This window comes from Loxodonta africana, chromosome 1 (assembly GCF_030014295.1).
Source record: "Loxodonta africana isolate mLoxAfr1 chromosome 1, mLoxAfr1.hap2, whole genome shotgun sequence".
NCBI lineage: Eukaryota > Metazoa > Chordata > Mammalia > Proboscidea > Elephantidae > Loxodonta > Loxodonta africana.
The window spans coordinates 10,305,414-10,327,403 of record NC_087342.1 but is presented as its reverse complement, the minus strand read 5'-3'; the positions used below and the strand labels follow the sequence as shown (position 1 = coordinate 10,327,403).

Below are 21,990 nucleotides of genomic sequence, written 5' to 3'. Positions count from 1 at the left end.
CAAGTTGGTTCCGACTTTTAGTGACCCTATAGGACAGAGTAGAACTACCCCATAGAGTTTTCAAGGAGTACCTAGTGGATTTGAAGTGCTCACCTTTTGGTTAGCAGCTGTGCCCTTAACCTCCACGCTGCCAGGGTTTCTATTAACATCACAGAGGTAGGATTTACAACACAGGAAAATCACAGCAGAAGACAAAACAGTGGACAATCACGCAATACCGGAAATCACGGCCTAGCCCATTGGTAGATATGGGGCGGGGGGAGCGGGGAGCGGTGGCAGAATTCAGTCTGTGACACCTAGGAACGGAATTTCTGCATCACGTGGTAACTTGGCCCTGGTGGCACAGTGGGGTAAGAGCTTGGCTGCTAACCGAAAGCTCAGCAGTTTGAATCCACCAGCCCCTCCTTGGAAACCCTGTGGGGCAGTTCTCCTCTTTTGGTATGAGTCAGAATCTGCTCGACAGCAATGGGTTTGTTTTTTTATTTTATTTTATGGTTACTGTATGTTTAACTCCTTGAGGAGCTGTCAAAATGTTTCCGTCAGTGACTGCACAATTTGCATTCCTGTCAGCAATGTACAAAGGTTCCAGTTAACACTTACTATCTGTCTTTTTTATTATCGTCATCCTAGTGGATGTGAAGTAGTATCTCATTGTGGTTCTGAGTTCTTTGTGATAGAGTAAGTCAGGATCTAGTAAATGCTATTTACCTATTTTCTGTTAGTAAATTATCTTCACAGGACAGGTTAACATGAAGGTAAATTGGCATAGATTTTATGGTCTCGTAAATGTTGGGCGGTTTTCATACTGTTAGCTAATAGAGTCAGCCAACTTTAATGTCCTTAGAAACTCTCCAAGTTGTCATGATACTTTAGCTTTGGCTTGTGTCTTTTTAAAATAAAGAAAAAGTTCAATTTAATTTAATTCAAATTGTACTCATACATATGAGGTTTTTTTTTTAATATAAAAGATTGTTTCATTTTGGTATTTCAGAGTGTTATAGTTGCCTGGTGTATCAGATAGAAATATGACTGTGTATCTGAGTGTGTATGTGTGTCTTTGAAGGCTGTGTGTATATTTGGATGCATTGTGTCTAGACACAATGTTCAGTTTCTGTGGCCATCAGAGATTATGTGGTTCTGTGAGTATCAGTGAAAAGGATGTATATGAGTCTGTGTACATATTCAAATGGACTTCTGAAATCGTTTTTCATAAAACTAAATGTATAAAGTTTAAAATACTGTCATTTTGAGGCTATGGCCCTCCTTTCTTTTTTTATTTCTTAAGTGTTAAAATGTCCAATCTTCACAGCCATTTTCCAGTTGATCAGTGTTATGCTTGAACGGTGTTTCCATATCAGGACATAACTATCTAGGGAGAAGGTGTAATTTGATGGCATTCTGTTTGATCAAGTTCAAATTTTGGAGTATTTCCAAATGATAATCTCATTTATTACTAAGGCGAAGATGTAACTTGTGCAGATACGGTTTATCAGAATACAACAAGAGAATACAAGGCATTGAAGAAGGAGAACCAATCCCTTCTATAGCTGTGGAGTCCAGAGATAAGAAACATTGAGGGAGTGGGGTTGGAAGGTGGGGCTGTTGGTGAAGTTCTGTTGCTGAGTAGACAGTATAAAACTCTCCTCCGTTCTCACAACAAATTTTTCAATGAAATCTGCACCACTTCCTCAAAATAAAATAAAAATAATCCCTGATCTGTATGTGGTAGGTGCACAGTGAATGTTTGAATGAGTGATACATGCCTCTTTAAATAAACATGGTATCTGAATTCATGCAACCAGTATTTCCTGAGCATTTCTAATGTGCCCCGTAGTTGTTACTGTTTTTGTTTTAATTACTGGTTAAGTAAACCTGCCATATGAACAGAACTATGAAGGTTAAACACTTGAATAAAATACACTGTTGTATTAAAATAAAATTTACGACAAAACTAACTGCAGTTGGATGTTACTGTGCCATGGGGTAATTAGCCATAAATGGTAATTAGTTTTAGCCTCATAAAATCAAAACAAGTATTTCCATAGATGAACAGCTATGGAACGGAAATCTTTGACACCCTTCTGACTTCTGGATCCATGATTCAGGAGAGTATCAGACAGGGGCCTGAGTAGTGTAAGAGGCCTGGACTGGCATTCTTAACCAGTGTCCAGACATGGAAAACACCCGTTTTCTCCCTTTCCTCCTGTCGCTGGATCTCCAAGGTTGAACAGACCTTAGGAAGCAGGTGGAATCAGGAAAGCTCAGCAGGGGTCGGTGTTCTCTTATTCACCAACTCCCTGACTATTCCAAGGCTGGAATATAGTGGGAATAAGTTGTTCTGTATGTTTAAAGGTGAGTCTCCCCCTAACTTCACCACACACATCCTCAATTTTCTACCTAATTTGTACGACATTTTACTGAATGTAATTAGTTTAGCAAGCATTGTCCCCTTAGGATAGAAGGGAACGGAGTGGGGGTTGGGCAGGGTGGGGACGAGATCATCAGCCATGTAGATTAGTGGGATCTGGCGTATGGTACACCTCTAACACTTGCTGGGCTGGTTGAGAGAACGGTAACTCTAGGAGGAGACAAGGCTAGACCGGAAGAGGCAGTGATTTTGCAACTCTGGGGAACTGCTTAATTAGGAGTTAAAATAGTATATCTGGGGTGGCCAGAGAGCAAATGCAGACTCAGACTGCGGATATTTTGGGGTAGAAGGGCTGAATTATTTGAAGGAAGCAGATGATGAGACAGAAAAGTGGTTCCAGAGAGCAAGTAAGAAAAAGACAGTAAAAGGAAGACCAAGGGAAATGAATCAGAGAAAAAGATTTTTTTTTTTTTTTTTAAAGAGTATATGACTGTGTTACAGAATCCGAACCCAACCCGTTGCTGTCAAGTCAGTTCAGACTCATAGCAACCCTATAGGACAGAGTGGGACTGCCCCACAGGGTTTCCAAACAGCCGCTGGGGGAATCAAACTGCCGCCCGTTTGGTTAGCAGAAGAGCGCTTAACCACTGCGCCACCAGGGCTCCATAATTCATAATAGCAATGACATATTCACTGAATAGGATCTCTTCATTTATACGTAGAGTGTGGATCAACTCATAAACGAAATTCATAACAACTCTAATTTGCTGACCCCTATCGACTCGACGGCAGTGGGTTTTTAAACTGAGCTGCAAACATTGTACATGGCTATCCCTGTGTTTTGTTGTATTATTTTGAGTGAAAATGGCTATAAGAGGCCTTTATAACAGAATGAACTTAAAAGGAAATTCGGGTCTAAATAGATTGTTCTGGTAGATAAGTGAAAGGTGGGGCAGTTTTTACTTATCAAAGAAATTGATGTCAATTATTTTTAATATTTTATAAATTATCTAGAAGGGTAAAATCTCTAGGTAAGCAAGCTGTACTCGTCTAGGTATTGAAGTGCTAAGCCAGTGGAAGTACCCTGCAGAGAAAGAGCGTGAAGAAATGCACAAGTGGGTCAAGAGGGGCAAGTAAGTTTCAGTTCAGGCAACTAGAGTACTAACAACAAATAATGTTGACCATATCCACGTTTGAGGCCCAAAACGATCAATTATATATGAGAATCATTATTTTCCCTGAGATTATTTGATCCACTCTGCTGCTCTGAATATACTGTTAAGGAAGAATAGTGGAATGGTATAAACCAGACAACCAAACCTGTTGCCGTCAAGACGATTCTGACTCATGGCGACCGTATAGGACAGAATAGAACTGCCCCATAGAGTTTCCAAGGAGCGGCTGGTGGGTTCGAACTGCTGACCTTTTGGTTAGCAGCCAGGTTCTTAACCACTGTGCCACCAGGGCTCTGTGGAATGTATAGGAACAAGCAACTAAAAGCTAATATCTTGACCTGAAGTTCCATGTTTGGTGTGTATGATATATAACCAAGACAATAAAGAGGTGTAGCATTGTATAGTGGAAAGAGTAAGTCAGATCTAATGTATAGTTCCCTCTAACTAGTTGCAAATCTTAGCCAAGGCACTATCTCTACCTGAGTTTCCTCATTTAAAAAATGAGGTAGTGAGACAAAGGATATTTAGGGAAATCTCCAGCTCCAAAATTCTGATTATAAAAATGAATCAACTCTCAAAAGACAGAAAAATTATACGAAAAATAAAGCTAAAAGTATAGACCGTGATAAGGTTGAGGTATGTAAAATCCTGGTATAAATGGAGACAGAAAAACAGACTGATTGCCCCAGAATTAAAAATATTAGCAGTTATTATTAGTTGAATAAAAGAACTCATAGTAGTGTTCATTTATTAGCTCTAATCAAGAATGGAGTTCTGAGTATAAAATTTTCAGGTTATTAAAGCTTATATTTTTTTAATCATCAGAACTTTAAAAGTACATCTTGCTAGAAAACTTCCTAAAATATTCCTTAACTATAAATGTCATATGCTGAAGGCATTCAGGGATTTCTTTCGTGGCTGGTATAAGTTATAATGTTCCCTGTTGGGCAGTCCAAGGCAAAACATTCATGGACCTTGTATAGACACCATGTCTTCACAGTAAACATCACCAGTATAACCAAGCAGCAGAAGTAAAGCCTTGAAATTTGATTATGTTTGTCTAGCCTTTTAATTAGTATTTGTTTGATTTTCCAAATGAGTATAGAATGTGAATGTTAAGAACTTGTCAGACATCTCCTGGGTACTTTGAAGTTGTTGTCAATGGAGAGAAGCAGTTATGATGGGGCTATTAGTGCATATACATCCCAATTAGCAACATGAGAACGAGAATTCAGTGATGTCTGAGATCAAGATGTACCATCCTAGGGTTTGAATTACGGCTCAAAAAAGAAATAGAAATGGAATGGGCACCCTTTTCTTAAGTAGTTAAAACGTTTTTGTGAATAGAGAGAAATAGTAGTTTTACCTGTATGGACAGAAAACCATTGGCAATGCCCATACGTACATGAGAGACCTGACACAAACGAGGACCTTGGACTACTTGTAGAAGAAAAAGAACACCTGCCTCTTGTAGTTACTCCTTTCGGGGGATTTGCAAGATGAGCGCTTCAGAGCTAATAAAGAAGACTCCTTCTACCTGGTGACTGATATTTTATTATATCACTTGCAAGAGGAGGTTTAGTCAGGGAAGGAGTTGATTTCTTCCCATTGGTTCATACAAAGCAATCTGTCCTCAGCTTTCGCTCAACACATACATATTAAACCGCCTACCAAAAAGAAAGAAAAAAAATCCTAGGGAAGTTTCTTACCTGCTCCTTCTTACCAATAAATTGAGAATCTTATACTTTGAAGAATGTAAACTTTACATTAAGGGAAACTTCAGGTTTTTCCAACTAGATTTGGGCTTTGTTTTGTTTTTCCACTTCAAAAAAATTGTTTTATCAGGTTAGATATGACTGCATTTATTCAGTTTGTCTTTTAATGGCAATTTTTACTCTGTAGTTTAATGAGTTTGGTTAGCCTTTTGTTCATATTTTGGTTGGTTGATAGCTATTTTTAAACCCATTTTGCTTTTGTTTAAATTGTGCGTTATTAAAATATTTGATTACAGAGCACGTAATGATTCCTCAGAGCCATCTTACTTTAATAACCTACTGTGTGGGTTTGTTTGATGAGTAGTTTCATGGCATCTGCAGTTGGTTGAAGAAATCCTTATCATCCATTAACTTTTTAAAAAATCTCTGGAACCTATTGTCACCTTGTTTTGAACCATGTCTCTGAGGTCTCAGTCTCTCTCTTATCCTTCCTACTTTTTACTTCCTGCCTCTCACTTATCCAAAGCTAGCCCCACTTCAGCGTTGTGGACTTCCTTGTTCCCTTCATTATATTCCTACTCTCAAGCCTTGCCCACACATTTAGTAAATAAATATTAGCTTAGTTTTCATTTTCAATCTCTTCTGTACTCACTCCTCCTTTTTTGCCTTCAATTATGCTTAAGCACTCCCTGATCCTGAAAAGTTACGTTGCAGTTTTTGTTCTCCAAAATGCTGTCCATTTTTTGCATTCTTTCATTGCAGCGTATCCATTTCTCGCTGCCTGCATTCCCTTACTACTTGTTTCCATGGGTAGACAGGGAGATTGGCAGTAGGCAGTAATCGTTGAGTAGTAATTACAACTGTTCTGACCTTGTTGTCACAGCCCCATAGAAGGAACAGACTTGCAGTGGAGAGAACAGGACTGTAGTAAGAGGACAGAGTTTCTTCATTCACTCAGGCAAAAGTGATGACAGCAAACAGACTTTCCGAGATAGAGAGGCGTGAACAGATGAAAGGAATGAACCTTACCGAATGCCTGTGATTAAGGATGAAAAGATGGACAATGGGATATAGAAGTTGGAGGAATACAGAACGAGGAGTGATTGTCCAGTTTAGAATTCCTTGAATTTTAGGGTGTTTCACTCCAAAAACTTTGCAGAAGCCTCCCCCACTTCGGGCCACCCCCTGGGGGCTCTGGGGTAAGAATATCAGTTTTAGTTATTTATGGATGTCACTTGCTCTCCCCGTCCCCATCTCTTTGGATGTGGCAAAGCCTCCAGGATCCCAGGTTGTCGTTGAGAGGTGCCATCAGGCCTTTTCTCCCGGGAAGCAGCTGGGTGTGTTTGAACCACCAGCCTGAGCAGAAAGCACTTAACCGTTGCACCACCAGGGCTCCTTTCAGGATCCCATAATGTCTCTTTTTATTGCCTTTCTCTTATTTTCTTCACTTTTTCTTTTTTTTTCCCCCCATTCATTAGTTATTCTTCTTCCTTGTTCAAGGCCAGGATGACAGTCTGCTACCTAAAGAAAAAGTGGATTGCTTTTTCAAGCCCTGCACCTCACCCAGACTAAGATACAAAACTGCCATGGTCCTCAGCTGGTCATGGAGGTACAGAGAATAGGTGACCTGGTAAGGGAGAGTAGAGGAATGGGAAAAAATGAGCAACATAGAAGAGAATATCAGGTCATAAGTGAAGTGACCACCCGGTGCCGTCGAGTGGATTCCAACTCACAGCCACCCTATAGGACAAAGTACAACTGCTCCAAGGCTGTAATCTTTATGGAAGCAGTCTGGGACATCCGTCTCCCTCGGAGCAGCTGTTGGGTTCAGACTGTCGACTTCTCAATTAGGAGCCAAATGCTTAATCTCTGTGCCACCAGGGCTCCTAAAAGTGACCACAGACCACTGATACTCAGTTTAGTTTAAAGATTATCTTCGTTAGCTTTGTCCAAATGTTTCATATTAAAATCTCTGGTCATCTTTTCCTTTTTCAGGTATTTTTTTAGATATTGTTTTGAGCACATGGTCATAGACATCTTTTCATTTAAAAATGCCCCTATCCTGAATAGGTTGAGTGGCTTTCTTTTCAGCTCATTTGTGCAGTGGTCCTTCCATTTTCTGTTCTTGTTGATCACACAAGGAAAGTTACCTTTTTGTCCTCTGTATTCTGGAGCCTAGCACATTGTTTCGCGCTTAGTGTTGTTAGATGGATGGATTAGTGGGTGGGTGGATTTTAAAGAAGCTGTTCTGATTTAGAAGATTTTCCCCTTAACTGGGATGGTAAATCTGACTTTCTTTCAGGCTACTGAAGAATAACTACCACATCCTGCATTGATACTTCAAAAAAAAAAAACCATAAGGTCATTAAACCAAACCCACTGCCATCAAGTCAATTCCGACTCAGAGCAGCGACCCCATGGGGTGTCCAAATCTCTACGGAAGCAGATGGCCACATCTTTCTTCCATGGAGCTGCTGATGGTTTCGAACTGCCGATCTTTCGGTTACCAGTCGATAGCTGTAACCACTGTGGCACCAGGGCTTCTTATACGGTCATTAGCCATGGAGATTGCCATGGATTCTCTTGCTTGCCTAGGCATAAGATTGTGGGTTAAAATTGAACTGATTGAAGTAAAATGACGCAGATCTTCCCGTTTCTCAGTGAGAACCAGAATAGCCACTGCATCTGATGGTGAGAAAACAGCATCTCTTAGCACCTGACCCTTGGGCCAGTGGTTTCCAGCTGTCTTCCCAGGATAGGCTGTTCTTTGATGAGCTGGACTGTCTTCTCATTGAAGGGGAAAAGAGAAAGAAGAGTATTTTCACAGTTTTCAAATTTTCCACCCATTAATTTTTCATAATCCTGGCTTTAGATACTTAAGTACCAAGCTGAATAAATCAATATTGCCAGGGCTTTGCATGAGAAAACATTTGAAAGCCACTGCATTAAAACGCCGTTTCCCTTGCCAAAGATTTGAGGGTGTGGGGAATGGAGAGTGACTGCTTAATGGGTACCAGGTTTCCCTTTGGGATGATAAAAACGTTTTGGAACCAGCTAAAAACCCAGTGCCGTCGATTGGAACCAGCTAGAGGTGGTGATTGTACACCATTGTGAATATCCTAAATGCTACTAAATTGTACCCTTTAAAATGGTTAGTTTTCTGTTATGTGAAATTTGCCTCAATTGGAAAAAAAAAAAAAAAAACACTATTTCCCAATTTTTTTTTTTTAATCTGTTAGTCGTGAAAACATATGTGGTGGCTCAGACGATAATGTCTTCATGTAGCTGGTATGGTTGTATAATTATTCCTTCAGACTATAACACTAGAGTGGGAATGAGGGCACACCAGATGAATGCTGAAATAACAACATAAACCAGGGTTATCTCAGGCAGACCGGGGTATACACTCACATTACCTAAAGCCGACGCTGAATGCTTTATATGGACAAACTCAACACCACTGCCTGCTGTCTTTCTACATCAGGGGGCCAAATATCATCTTAAAATAATTTCTTGAGGCTCATATCAAAAAAAAATTTTTTTTTTTCATATACAGAACTTGATTCTTTAAAGAAAGGCAGTCTGTTATATAGCTGAGAGAGCTAAGCTTCCCACATGCAGGTAGAAAAGTCTATTTCAGACTTTTAAAATGTAATAAATAATCTGAGTTAAAAATGAAATATGATTGAATAAAAACATTCTTATTTTTAGTAAAAGCAATGAGACTTCGAAGAGGTATTTCTCAAATCCTGTTTCTACTAGTGTTTGGATTGTTCTCATCTGCTGTTGCCCTATAAACCACTGAGTAGGTTGATTCGGACATACATTTGTGTCCACACACAGACTGGGGTCACGTTCTCTTTGCTGTGACACCATCGCCTCAGTTCCTGTAGTAAAATACTGCCAGGTGAGTGTGGGGAAATCTGCTGTATTGAAGTCAGTGAAAGACAGAAACCTATCTTATTAGTGTGCTCACCCTCAAACGTTGGGCTCCTACCTTTCGTCAAGGCATCTTTAGTTCTCAGCAGACATACCCTAGTATCAGGGGACAGGGCCTCTGCTTTGTGCCAAGCACTTCTGCAGGCTTTCCCTGTACATTGATTTAGTTTGAGGTGTAAATTGATCATGCCTTTTTTCTGTTCAACCAGTGTTTTAATGTAGTGTGTTATGCTTGTTGTTACTAATAAAGCAATCTCACGTACAGAGTCAGGGTGGGCTGTAAAATTTCTGTCTTACCTTTTCTCCAGAGCTGTCCAGTAATCCACCTCTGGCTACCATCCTTATTCCTCCTCATGCTCGGATTCAAGCAGCTGCTTCAACCCCTACAAATGCCACAGCAGCCTCAGGTGAGGACACGTAAGTCTCTGCTGGGAAGACATACTCTGCCCGAAAAAAGGACATGCTCACCTGCGTTTCATTTTATTTGACAAACGGAGCAAGTATCCAAAGCATAACACAGCCAGATGAGTAAATGTGAATAAAATGTTGATTTTATTTCCAAAAGGCGCAACAAAACCACATCAACACTTTATGTATAAGCTGTAAATGTCTTATTGTAATGTTAATCTGGGTCATCTTAGTTGTTGTTTAAAAAGTCATGCTTTCCATGTTATTTTTTCCATATTATCCAGTGCGATGCTTATAACAGAAAACCATCTGTACAAATATAATGTCAGTGGAAGATAACTCACTTTAGTCCATCACCCTGAATGTGAATTATACTCGTATCCTGGAACAACAAATTTTCAAGCAGTATGAAATACAGAATGGTGTGATTTTATCATTTGAAAAGGGTAAAGTTGCAAAGCAAACACATTTAACTAAGATTTGGATCTGAATGTCTCTAGACACTCATCTACCAAAAGAAAAAAATGTCCATGTTGACTCCCAGGTTAGATCTAGGGTGTGCTGCTAGTCCCTTAGCCAGCCAGTGGTGGCACCTGATGTAGTGAAAATTGCTGTCTTTAGAGATAATCCTAAAAATACCCAATGCTTGAATGTAGTTTCTCCAAAGGATGGCTGGATGCTATTTAAAGTAAATGATTATATAATAACAAATGAGCCAGTCTGATCTGATTCAATACATTGTGGAATTTTCATCTTTCTGTAGCCATTTAAAAAAGACGATTAGGAAATTTGTGGACATTTGTGGAAATAGTCATCTCAGTTTATGTGGGAGAAAATCTAAAATCTAATCAACCAGGATGGTAACTGTGTCACAATGTGTGTTTGCAGGTAAATAGGGATTAGATAGAAATAGACAGAAGTTAAAATTTTTATGTTAAATCAGTAGGTATGGATTTGGTTTTGTTTCCCAAAACTCAAATTTTAAAAAAAAATTGTTTTCAAAATACTTCAGTATCTGGCGGGCATTATAGTTGATCAGAGCTGTGATTGACGTGAGAACCTCTTGAAAAATACACGTACTAAATAGAAATATAATTTTTATTTTCTCTATACCCCCAATGAATTGTCTCGTTTATTTCATTTGGGAGACCCTCCATCTGGACAATATAAAGTAATAAATCTCCAGAAATTACAGTTCTTCTAATCAAGTACAAACCACTTTAGATCATCTGGTGCAGTGCTGATTGCAGTTAAGTGTGGGACATAGTAGGAAATTTTAACGAAAGCCGTTTTCTCTCCTTATCTTTTTTGTATATTGGTTTCCTGGATAAGGTTTATTTCAGTGTAGTGGTTCTGCTATTAAAACAAATTTGAAAACCACTGATTTCAGCTCACCCCTTTTACTACCTACCGAGAACTGGTCATTTGTCCCGTGCTAATCTGGAAACTCCTCACTGCGAGAATAGGTGCGTTCTTCCATCGCTCTGAAATTTGTCCCTGGTAGCACAGTGGGTAAAGTGCTCAGCGGCTAACCAAAAGGCTGACCGTTTGAACCTGCCGTCCGCTCTCCAGGATAAAGATGTGGCGGTCTGTTTCCGTAAAGATTACAGCCTTGAAAGCTCCATAGGGTCGCTTGTGAGTCGGAGTCTACCCCGTGATTCTACCCCTAGAGTAGAGAACCAACCCAGTCCTTCCTTGCAAACACCCTTCAAGTTTTCCTGATAGCTAACATGCCCTCCATGCTGATAAGGATTTCAGATCCTAATCCTGAATGTGTTCTAATGTGTCAGAGTGTTAGGTTTTCTATACAGTTGGATATCATCTGTACATTTCATAAACATGTCACATTTTTGCATCTATCCAACCGACTACTGAGATCTATCAAACAGGACAAGGCAGGGCCTAGCAGAGATCTTTTTTTTTTTTGCCTTTATGTAGGTAACTGATAAAATAATCTTAAATGAAACTAGGCAAGGCTTACTAGAGATTACTCTTCTGGTCTGGATGATTGGTTACCCTCTTGCTATTTGCTTAACTACAAACCAACTTTAAAGTACTCCTCTCTATAAGAATGCTATGAAAAACTTTGTCAAATGCTTGGCTGGTGTCAAGAAAACTTTCAGCCTTTTCCCATCAAAAAAAAGTAAGAGTATCAAAGATAAAAGTTAAAGTTTGGTTTAAGACATGGGGAAATTTCTAGTACCTAAATGTTTGTGAGCTGTGAATTTCTCTAATCCCTTTAGAAGTTATTTCTTGGACTACAGATTCTGGATTTGACGATAGTGAAAATGTATAGATTTCCCTCCCCTTCCTTGGCCTACATTTTATTTATAGGATTTTTATCGTATCCTTTCCAGATTGGAAACCCTTCAGGCAGAAAAGAGAATCGTGATAAGGGTTGGACAAAATCTGTCTTCTTAAAATTATGTATTTTTTAAATTACAAGCTCATCAGAGAAATCTGTTTGTAGCTGGTTTCTTTAGTTCTCCCTTGACTTTGCATTGAGGGTATTTGCAATTGCTTGGTCAGAATTTGTGTTCGTGTTTGTTTTTTAATTGTCTGTTTCTTGTCAGTTATTAGCCCCCCATTAAAGACTCTGGCCACAAAATCATACCTATTTGTTTTCTGAGCTTTTTGAAATTCATTTTGTGAAAGTCTGTGGGAAAGATTTAGCCACAGCCAAGTTGACCCCCTTTCCTTACTATTACAGTTATTTTTGCCCCAAATTCCTGTCAACCTTCTATCTACATAAGCAGTCGATTCTTTCTAGTTGTGCAGAATTAAACCCCTTACTAGTTGGGCAGTTAACCCCTGTTGCCACCCCTGTTGTTATCATGTGCTATTGAGTCAATTCTGACTCATAGTGACCCTATAGGACAGAGTACAACTGCCCCGTAGGGTTTCCAAGGCTGTAATCTTTACGGTAGCAGATCGACAGGCCTTTTCTCCTGTGAAGCTGCTGGTGGGTTCCAACCACCAACCTTTCAGTTAGCACCCAAGTTATTAACCGTTGTACCACCATGGCTCCTTCATCTTCACATAAAGCCGTGTTTATTCTCTTAAAATAATTTGTAATAACAGAATTTCTGAGTTTCAAAGTATGAAAAATTTGAAAATTTTTGGTATGTATTGTCAGATTCCCTGTGGAAGGCTTGTCCAGTTTATACTCCCCACTGCCAGTGGGAGTACTTTTCCATTTCCCCGTTACCTTATTATTATTATTATTTTGCCACCAGGCAATCGAGAATGAGGGCGGCTGGGGGTACTGTGTGTATGTGTACACACGTGTTTTTAGATGTTACCAACTTGGTAGCCAAAGAATTTGTATGCCCACTTTAAATATAATACTGTATTCATTTTTTCCTGTTGGCTGTAGTGTTTAAAGTACATGCTTGCATCCCCATATCCCAGTTTGACAAATTCAATGACACCAATGAGATTGGATCTACCCTGTGCTAGGGTTTCAGATCCACTTTGTGAAGAATATATAGGTAACTGAAATCAAACCAGTTTAGTCATTTTTTTAACAGACCAGTATTAAGCATCACTTTTAGGAGTTTATTTCTTTCAATGCAAAACATGTTCTCCCCTGTGAAGTTAGAATTGGTATGTGAGTCCCCTCTCCGAAATGTGATGTAAAACCTTCCGGATTCAATTGGTGAATATCCAGTAGACATTCTTTGGAGTGTTCCTCAAGTGCTCAGGAAGTCACTTGCTTTATTCATATGCCTTTTCTTACTCTGTGTTCCTAAGTCAGGTCTTTTAACTTAAAGAAAAGATGAGAATGTCTGTGTCCCCATGGCCTTCAGTTCCCTACCCTGAACAAACCAAGCCTCTTGATGAAAATGTACTTTGCCTCTGAGCTGAGAGCTCTCTGCTGATGGCAGATGAATAGAAGCGGCCTGGTTGACCAGCCCCCAGGTGTCCTCCGGCCCCCCGGTGTCCTCCGGCCCCCAGGTGTCCTGGTGGATGGTTTGCTCACCAGCATCTTAATTTCACTCCTGTTATGGCAATGACTGAAGCCCTTTTTGGTGTCTTGTGCCACATCATTTCCTCTGAATAATACAAAAAAGGCTGGTGATGCTTTGCTAAGGTGGGTTCCTCCTCCTCTTCCCTCATCCCTCTGCAGAAATAATCTTGTCAAAATAATGGTAGACATTAAAAAACATTACAAAGGAAAAAAATGAAAAATCGAGTCATCCTTCTCCTTATGGGTGGTACTTTGATTTCATTAGTGTAGGATTGTGATTCAAAGTATGTAAACGTAGGGTTTACCTCAGATTCTCTGTGAGTGGTGGTCGTATTCGTTCGTGTGTCGGTAACACTAAGTATCTTTTAGAGGAGTTGACCTGTCATGAGACATTTCTAACCGTTATAGAAAAAGGTAGCTGGTGAATAGAAGTACAAAATAGGCTTGAAGAGATTGAGGGTTGGGGCATAAAGGAAATGCAGGAGTAAAGTACACTTAAGGTTCCCAAGTGTACTTACAAAGTACATGCAAAACACGAAGAGGTTACTTTGATATCTCTGAAATGAGTTCTTTCAGTAATGTGCCAACAATAAGAGCATTAAAAGTGTAATAATTTTTAATGTAACTATTGAGTGCTTGGTATGAGTTTAGGGCAAACAAGGATCTAAATTTTTACTTTTATTAATTTCAAATGATTTAAATTTAAATAGCCAGTTGTGGCTACCATATTGAAGAGTGAAGGGAGACATTTCTATCAGCACAGAACGTTCTGTTAGATAGCGTTGGGCCAGGCGATGAGCATTTCTCTTAATTACAAGACGTTTAACCTTTAGAGACCCATGGTTCTGAATACTGTTCATGGTGGCAGAGCTTTTGTTGGGAACCCCTTCTGACTCACTGTCCTCCCAACTGTTGTTTTCTACTCTTATTTAAACCCTTTGACAACTAGTTTATAAGCGTGGGGCCTTCGTTCACTTTCCTTCCTGTCCCCGTCTGCACGTTTGCTAAGCCACATTTGGAGGAAGAGTGAACAGGACTTGCTGATGCGGTGGACACAGAGGGGAGGGAAAATGAGGAATCAAGGTGGAGGAATCACACCTGAGCTGTTACATGGAGCAGTTTCCTCTGTATTGAGATTTTGTTATTGTTGTTGTATGCCGTCCAGTCGATTCCAACTCAGAGTGACCCTTTGGACAGAGTAGAGCTGCGCCATAGGGTTTCCTAGGCAGTAGTCTTCAAGAAAGCAGATCACCAGGTCTTTTCTCCCACAGAGCAGCTGGTGGGGTTTGAACCCCCGACCTTTCAGTTAGCAGCCAAGCACTTAACCATTGTAGCACCAGGGCCACTTCAGTATTGAGATACTGAACATCAAATTCATGACTGTTACCTAATAACTCTTAGAGATCTCAGAGAATCTGAAATAAAAAAGTAAAAAACAACAGTGGATCTTCTCCGAGGAAGATGCAGGTGTATCAGATACAGAATTTTGCATATAAAAATTTACTCTAGGACAAAAATTGGAGCGTCATGGACTCTGTTGGGAACTTGATGTCTCAGAGTTCCACCCTTAGCATCACTATGGGATTGCAGAGTTGTCACACAGAATAAAATTTGGTTTAATGCAAGCATAGATTCCGTTTGCAATATCTGGTACAAGAGCCATGGAACCAGAGACTTAGAAGGAGAATAACTGATGGTCTGATGTGGTCCTGTCTTGGGTGGTTTATTAGGAGCACACCCAGTTGTTATAGAAGGGCTCGGTCAGTTATCCTCTCATGGGCTTGTGAGCACAAACCCTAACTGGGGTCCTTTCTTTCTTGCTGTAATTCAAAAATTTAAAGTAGAAAGATTCAGGACCAGATGTTGTGTTCACCCATAACATTTGCTTATTCCCTGGTCTGCTCAGCATAGGACTTAGGAGAGCTACAGATCCCTTCAGTTCCGGAGAGAGGAGAACCTCTGGGCCTTTTTTTTTTTTTTTTTTTTTTGGTGTCACCAGCCGTCATGGCCACGGGTGTTGTGGCTCCTCTCGAGATGGTCCCTGGAAGTCACCCACCCCAGGCAACCCACCTGTCTTCTTGCTTAGTTCTTACGGTGAAGTCTTTAGGAGAAAATTGGGTCAGCAGGACACTCCCAGCCTGCTAATAATTTTCATTTCTAACAAGTTCCCAGGACATTATTTATAAGAATGACCTGGGGATGTTGTTAAGCTGTAGGTTCTAATTCAGTATATCTGGGGTGGAAATGAAGCCTCTCAGCAAGGAACTTGTTAGAAATGCAAATTCTCAGCAAGGGTTAGAACCTGCTTAAATGCTAATAATGATGGACCTCAAAAAAAAAAAAAAAAAGCTGGAGGGGTTTAAGCCTAGCTGTAAAGTTGTGCATATTTCCAAAGAATTAGGCAAAGTAGGCTCGTGCAGAGGCATTCGACCATAAGATGCTTTATTGAATAAGTGAATTAGTAACTACAGTGGCTGTTTCTTTTTTTGCTGGTTGTTTGTCTCCTATTTTTATGAATAAGGAAGAGTGACTGTGCTTAGAAAGCAAACAGCTGAGTTTGATTTATGCACGGTGTCTCTGCCCGTCAACACTGACCCACATTACTTTCATTGCCTCCACCCTTCACAGCCTTGGACAGATGGCATATTGTAACATGATTCAGAATGTTCAGCAAGTTTTCCCAGCTGTGCACTCTTCATTTAGTTTCAGTGTGAGCTGGTCTCCACCTGAGTGTCCCCGCACTGCTGATCCCAGCAGTAGCAAGAGTCTTGACAGAAGTGGTCTCTGGCTCCCTGAGCCTGTAGTGTGTTCCTTCAGAGACACTACCTTGCCTGCACCAGGGTCATGCCTCGGCGTGGACTTGACTCTAAGCAGAGAGAAATTCTGATTTCATAGTATTGGCCATATTTAAAACAACATTCCAGAAACAACTTGAAAGGCCACACAGCTCACAGTCCGCAGTTGTGGCAGTGGCTTGTGTTCTTGGGGGATGTGACACGGTATTGCTCACACTCTCTCGGGACTTGTGATTTGCAGACGCTAACGCTGGAGACCGTGGACAGACCAATAACGCCGCTTCCGCATCGGCTTCCAACTCCACCTGAGCAGCCCCAGGCAGCCAGCTGCGCGGGAAGAACCACCAGTTCCTTGAGTGTCACTCAGCAACACTGGTCACGTTTGGAAAGAAAATTAAAAAGAGGAAAAAAAAAAAAAAAAACCTGTTCATTTTAGTGTTCAATTTTTTATTATTATTGTTGTTCTTATTTAACCTTGTAAAATATCTATAAATACGAACCAATTTCATTGTATTCTCACTTTGAGGGAGATCCAGGGGGTGGGAGGGCGGTGGGGAGGGAAAGCGGAGCACTAGAACACACAATCTCTCTCCCGCGACAATCTTTTTTTATCAAAGGTCTGCTGTTATATACTTTCAAAACAGGACTCCTGCCTCATGCCCCTTCCACAAAAGAAGACAACCTGGTTCTGTGCTGAAGTTTTTTTGAACTTTGTTTTCTTTTAAAGTCAAGTGTAAAACTTTGGTATAGTGCACAGCTTGAAATTGGCTGGGAGCTTAGCAGGTATAAGTCAGTGGGGACTTAAATGTCACTTGTAAATTAATCCATATCCTCGGGTATCTGAAGACTTACCTTTGGCATGTTGGTGGCAGGTCTGGCAGACATAATGTGTATCATTCATAACCCAGGGAGGTAAATAAAGTTTGAAACTGTAAGGGTAAGATTCTTAATTGGTTCGTTTAGGCTTTGATTGCTCTTAATCAGGGCTCGTGGTAAAGGAATTTGTCTAGGAGGCTGTCAGACCAGGGGCAGGCAGAACTCTGACTGCCCTGAGAGCAGATCTGCGTTTGCCAGACCAAAGGCTGTCTGCACATCTTCGTACAGTTTTAAAGTAGTGACTTAGAAGGAGACGGAGAGGGGTACTGGGCAGGCCACTTGGGCTGCAGAGGTCACACACAGATGCCACGGAGGCACCCACCAGCCAGGGATTCTTCGGCACATCTCACCACTGTGAATGAATTTTTCCAGACTTTTTCTAAAGTCGCTTCCCTTGGAAAGATAAACTTGAGAGGACACTATAGTTAAATAATGTGAACTGTAACGGTCTACTGGTTTGGTTTTCATGTTTTTAATTAGAAATTGAGCTTGCTGAAATTGCTATATTCTACACTTAGTTCTAATTTTAAATCCAAATCTAGAATCTGTATTTAATTTTCACTTTTTTAACCTCATGCTTTTTAAACTTTATTTATTGATGCATGTCAGGCCATTATGATTTTAGATGGTAGGAATTTTGAAAACTACACATCAAAATTATATAAACAGTCACTTGTACCTGCTGACTCTATTGGAAAGCTGATTATAGACATCTGTGTATATATGTTATATATACATATATTCAGTACTGCCTTTTTTTTTTTTCCTCTTTGTCTCCAGTATCAAAATGGACTGGTTGAAGCATGAGAAGAATGTTGTCCCCCATGCCCAGTTAAGAGTTTTTGTCCTGTTTTCTTTGTGTATTAGCGAGTGGTATAAGAATCAAAGTCTCTGTTTTTGCAGAAAAAGCAATATTCCTTGGAAAGCAAGGAGGACTGAAGGATTATGTTTGCAGCGAGGAAATAGATTTTCACGACTAGTTTTTTGTACCCTTTTCAGGCTGGCATCTGCGTGGGCCTTACATACTCTAAAATGAACCTTAGTCACCTTGGTGCTTAGGGCCATTACTTGACCTAGGAATCTTTAAGGCACAATCAGCTGTACTTTACATTTAAAGGTCACTTGAGTGATGGCCGCCTTTCCCTCCCACCCGCTCCTCCCCCCACACACCTTCCAAGGTTATCTGAACCCTAGATTGTGTGGAACCTCCCTTCAACCTCATTGCCACCTTAGGTCACATTTGGGGTCTCGCCCTCCAGGTGGTTTGGAAGTGGAGTCTCTTAGCAGCCCTCTTGCAGGCCCCAGCGCCCCGTCCTGCTTAACCAAGTATGTGTGACTCTCCGAGAGAGTCCTCCTGCCTGCTGAAGTGAACCAGTACCCAGAAAGAGAACTGTGCGCCATCTTCATTTTCACTCACTGTTTAGCTGAGCTCATAGGCCACAGTCAGGGAGGGCTCCTTATGCTGCTGGTGATACAAGAGTTCATGAGAGAGGAGAGACACTCACTCAGTCAAACCAAATCAACTGATTTTTACTTTTCATAATGAGCTTTCAAGAGCTAATCAAATTCAAAAGCAGTCTGAAATCAAAGTGTTTAGTAGCATAATTCCTTAAATGGAATGAATGGCAGATCATTGACAGAAATGAACCTGCTTTCAGACCAAACTGCCTAGGCTAACATTTGGACACAGACACTAGAGTCTGTAAAAACCAGTGCTTGCTTTAGGAAACGCTTCCCCACCACCACCACCAAACAAGAGAGGAAAAGGAAAGTCAAGTGCTTTTCTCTCATTTTCTCGTGTGTGTGAGGGCTAAGGTGCAGCGATTTTTTTCTTTCTCAAGGATCATGGCAGGATCACAGAACTCTTTTATACAAGTGAGATCCAGGTCTCCGAATATCTTTTTGTAAATAATAATAATAAAAAGCTCCTCACCAAATTCAAGCTTGTACATTATATTTTCTTTCGACGTTTTTAAATTTAAGTTTTATTGTTTTGTATGTAAATACGTGGACCCAGGAACTGTTATTTTAATGAGCAAAAAGTTACTGTTCAGGGCAGTGATTCTGTTTAATAATCAGACAAAATGTAGACGAGCTTTTTAAAGCCATATAGTTTTAACTCTGTACAGTAGGTACCGGCCTGTATTATTGTAACAATAACTCTAGCAATGTATAGTGTATCTATATAGTTTGGAGTGCCTTCGCTTCCATGTGTTTGGGTTTTTTTGTTTGTTTTTCATTTTTTTTTTTAATTTTAATTGGTTTCCCTGATCCATGTCTCACTCACCCATCTCCTTTCCCTTTTAAATAATAGTTCACTCATAAAACAGCATCTGTGCCCCTTTCACAGTCGTCAGGTTTCAGTGGCGCTGCGCTCCGTGGTGGAAAGAGGAAACCTTGTTCCGAATCTCACTTCTCCAAGCCCTGTCTTTGTTTTGGTTCTGAGCGGGTTTCCTCCTCTGTAGCAGTGACGGGTTTCGTTTCATACTTAGTCCATTCAGGGCCTCAGTCTAGCACCAGGGAGCCTAGAGCTGGAGGATATGGAAAAGATTGGATTTAGCCCGTCTCTTCCCCAAGCCCTAATTGCGGGTCTTAAAAACAGCAGATTCCGGGAGCCTTCCGTGCTCTCGCGCTCTCCTTAACCTGGTTTCCTCCCAGAAGAGAGACAGAGAGAGAACTGGTTTTTATAAATCAAAGTTTCTTAATAGTGTCGGGTTTTGATACATCAGTGGTCTAAAATGCTGTAGGGCAATTACTAGCGACCATGGACACAGAGGCCGGTGGTTTTAACGCGAGCGCTCCTAGCCCATCCCCTCCCTCCTGCCATCTCTTCCCCTTTCAATGAAATGTTATTTTAATTTCTTAATAAAATCCATTTAATTCTTACTGTGCGCCCAATGTGAAGGCCTTTTTTGAAAGAAAAAAAAAATCAAAATGACTTGTTTTGCCTCCAAGTACTTCATATAAGATGTCTTGAATAGAAGAACAAACTTTACCAAACCAAAGGTTGTTATTTTTGAAACATCGTGTGTTCATTCCAACAAGGCAGAGACTGCGCCTTCTTTCCAATGACATGTCGTTTTTTTAAGTCCTCCTATTAGACATATTTTTGGTTTGTGTTTTAACAAAGTATGCCTAACCAGTCATCTTGTCTGCACCAATGAGAAGGTTTCTGAGAGGACTATTATATTCCTTATCCCTGTGGATATAAAGACACTGGTGTTTCGTTTGTTTTCCATTTCCTTTTTAAAGGATTTAACTTTGGAATCTTCCAAAGGAAGTTTGGCCGATGCCAGATCCCCAAGAGTTTGGGGGGTTTTGTTTGTCGTAAACCAAAATTGCATCTGACCCTATTCGTGTTAGTGATCATCTAATCACAGAGCCAAACACCATTATCCCTGTATAGAAAAATAAACTAAGCATACAATAAAGCCTGTCTTTTCTGGCAGAAACCTGAGCCACTGAAAATAAGAGAGACAACCGGAAGCACAGCAGAGTCCCAGACTAAGGTCTACCTTTGAGAGGCTTCGAAAGTAATCCCTGGGGTTTGGATTCTTTTCACAAAGGTTATGCCCAGTTTTACTCACGTTTCTTGCTCCGTTTTTTGCACCTCTGCAATAAAGCAAAATGACAACCAGTACATAAGGGGTTGGCTTGACAAAGTAGACTTCCTTGTGTTAACTTCTGAGTTTTTTTTCTTACTATATCTGTCTACAGGCAGATACAGATAGATGTATGAAAATGTGCTTGCCTGTAAAATTTGCATTTATAAATGTGTTGCCGATGGATCCCTTGGGCCTGTACACATACCAATTAGCGTGACCACTTCCATCTTAAAAACAAATCTAAACAAAATATAAATATATATATATTTATATATATATAAAGGACTGTGGGTTGTATACAAACTTGCAAACACTTGTGCAAATCTGTCTTGATATAAAGGAAAAGCAAATCTGTATAACATTATTACTACTTGAATGCCTCTGTGACTGATTTTATTTTCATTTTAAATATAAACTTTTTTTGTGAAAAGTATGCTCAATGTTTTTTTTCCCTTTCCCCACCCCCCTGTAAATACATTTCGTTCTATGTGACTTGGTTTGGAAATAGTTAACTGGTACTGTAATTTGCATTAAATAAAAAGTAGGTTAGCCTGGAAATGAAATTAAAATTCACAAGTGTGTGGTCTTTATTTCAGTATCCAGCGCTCTTTCTTCCGCCCTTCCTATTTTGTCACTGCAATGTGTAGTCACATCACCGTCTCCGTTCCTCTAATTAGAGAAACGCGAATCTTTGTTATAAAAGTCAAGATACGAGCACTGGCTCCCTTTCTGGAAAATGATCTATTCCGTTGTCTAGCCCCCAAGAGGTGCAGCTTCCGTCTTGGAAACCTTTGGATTTGATGTAGAGGAAGCCTTGCAGATACAGCTTTGAAAAGAAAGAAAACATCCCTGAAGGGGACAAGTTTTAAAAGCATGTGTAAGCTGCTCTTTTTTGGTTACTGTGTTCATGGTTTGGTGTAGCTGTATTTTCTTTTAACTTTCATCCCATTAGTAATAATCTTTGGGGGTAGTCTGTAAAATCTATGAACACAACCAACAGTGGGGCTGTACCTCCCAGTTAACCAACACATGTTGTGTTTAAGTCTGGTCACTTACCATAATGGATGATGTATGTAAACATGTTATGTCTCTTAGTACAAAAAGAAACATTTTTTTAGGACTGGCTCACTCTGTCAGGC

The 21,990-nt window shown here is 40.2% G+C and overlaps 1 protein-coding gene across 3 annotated transcripts in view; it reads left to right on the top strand.

Moving 5' to 3' along the window:
* GSK3B (glycogen synthase kinase 3 beta) overlaps nt 1–21,420 on the top strand; it is a 296,701-nt gene extending 275,281 nt beyond the window's left edge. For 2 of the 3 annotated variants that reach the window (XM_003412978.4, XM_003412977.4), the window contains 2 exons: nt 9,506–9,604; nt 16,612–21,420. In XM_003412978.4, coding sequence (XP_003413026.1) covers nt 9,506–9,604; nt 16,612–16,679 — 167 coding nt within the window. In that variant the 3' untranslated portion in view covers nt 16,680–21,420. Of the gene's footprint in view, nt 1–9,505; nt 9,615–16,611 lie in introns of all 3 variants that reach the window. The other variant, XM_023551754.2, reaches the window with a different exon arrangement.
* Nucleotides 21,421–21,990: the final 570 nt, after the last annotated feature.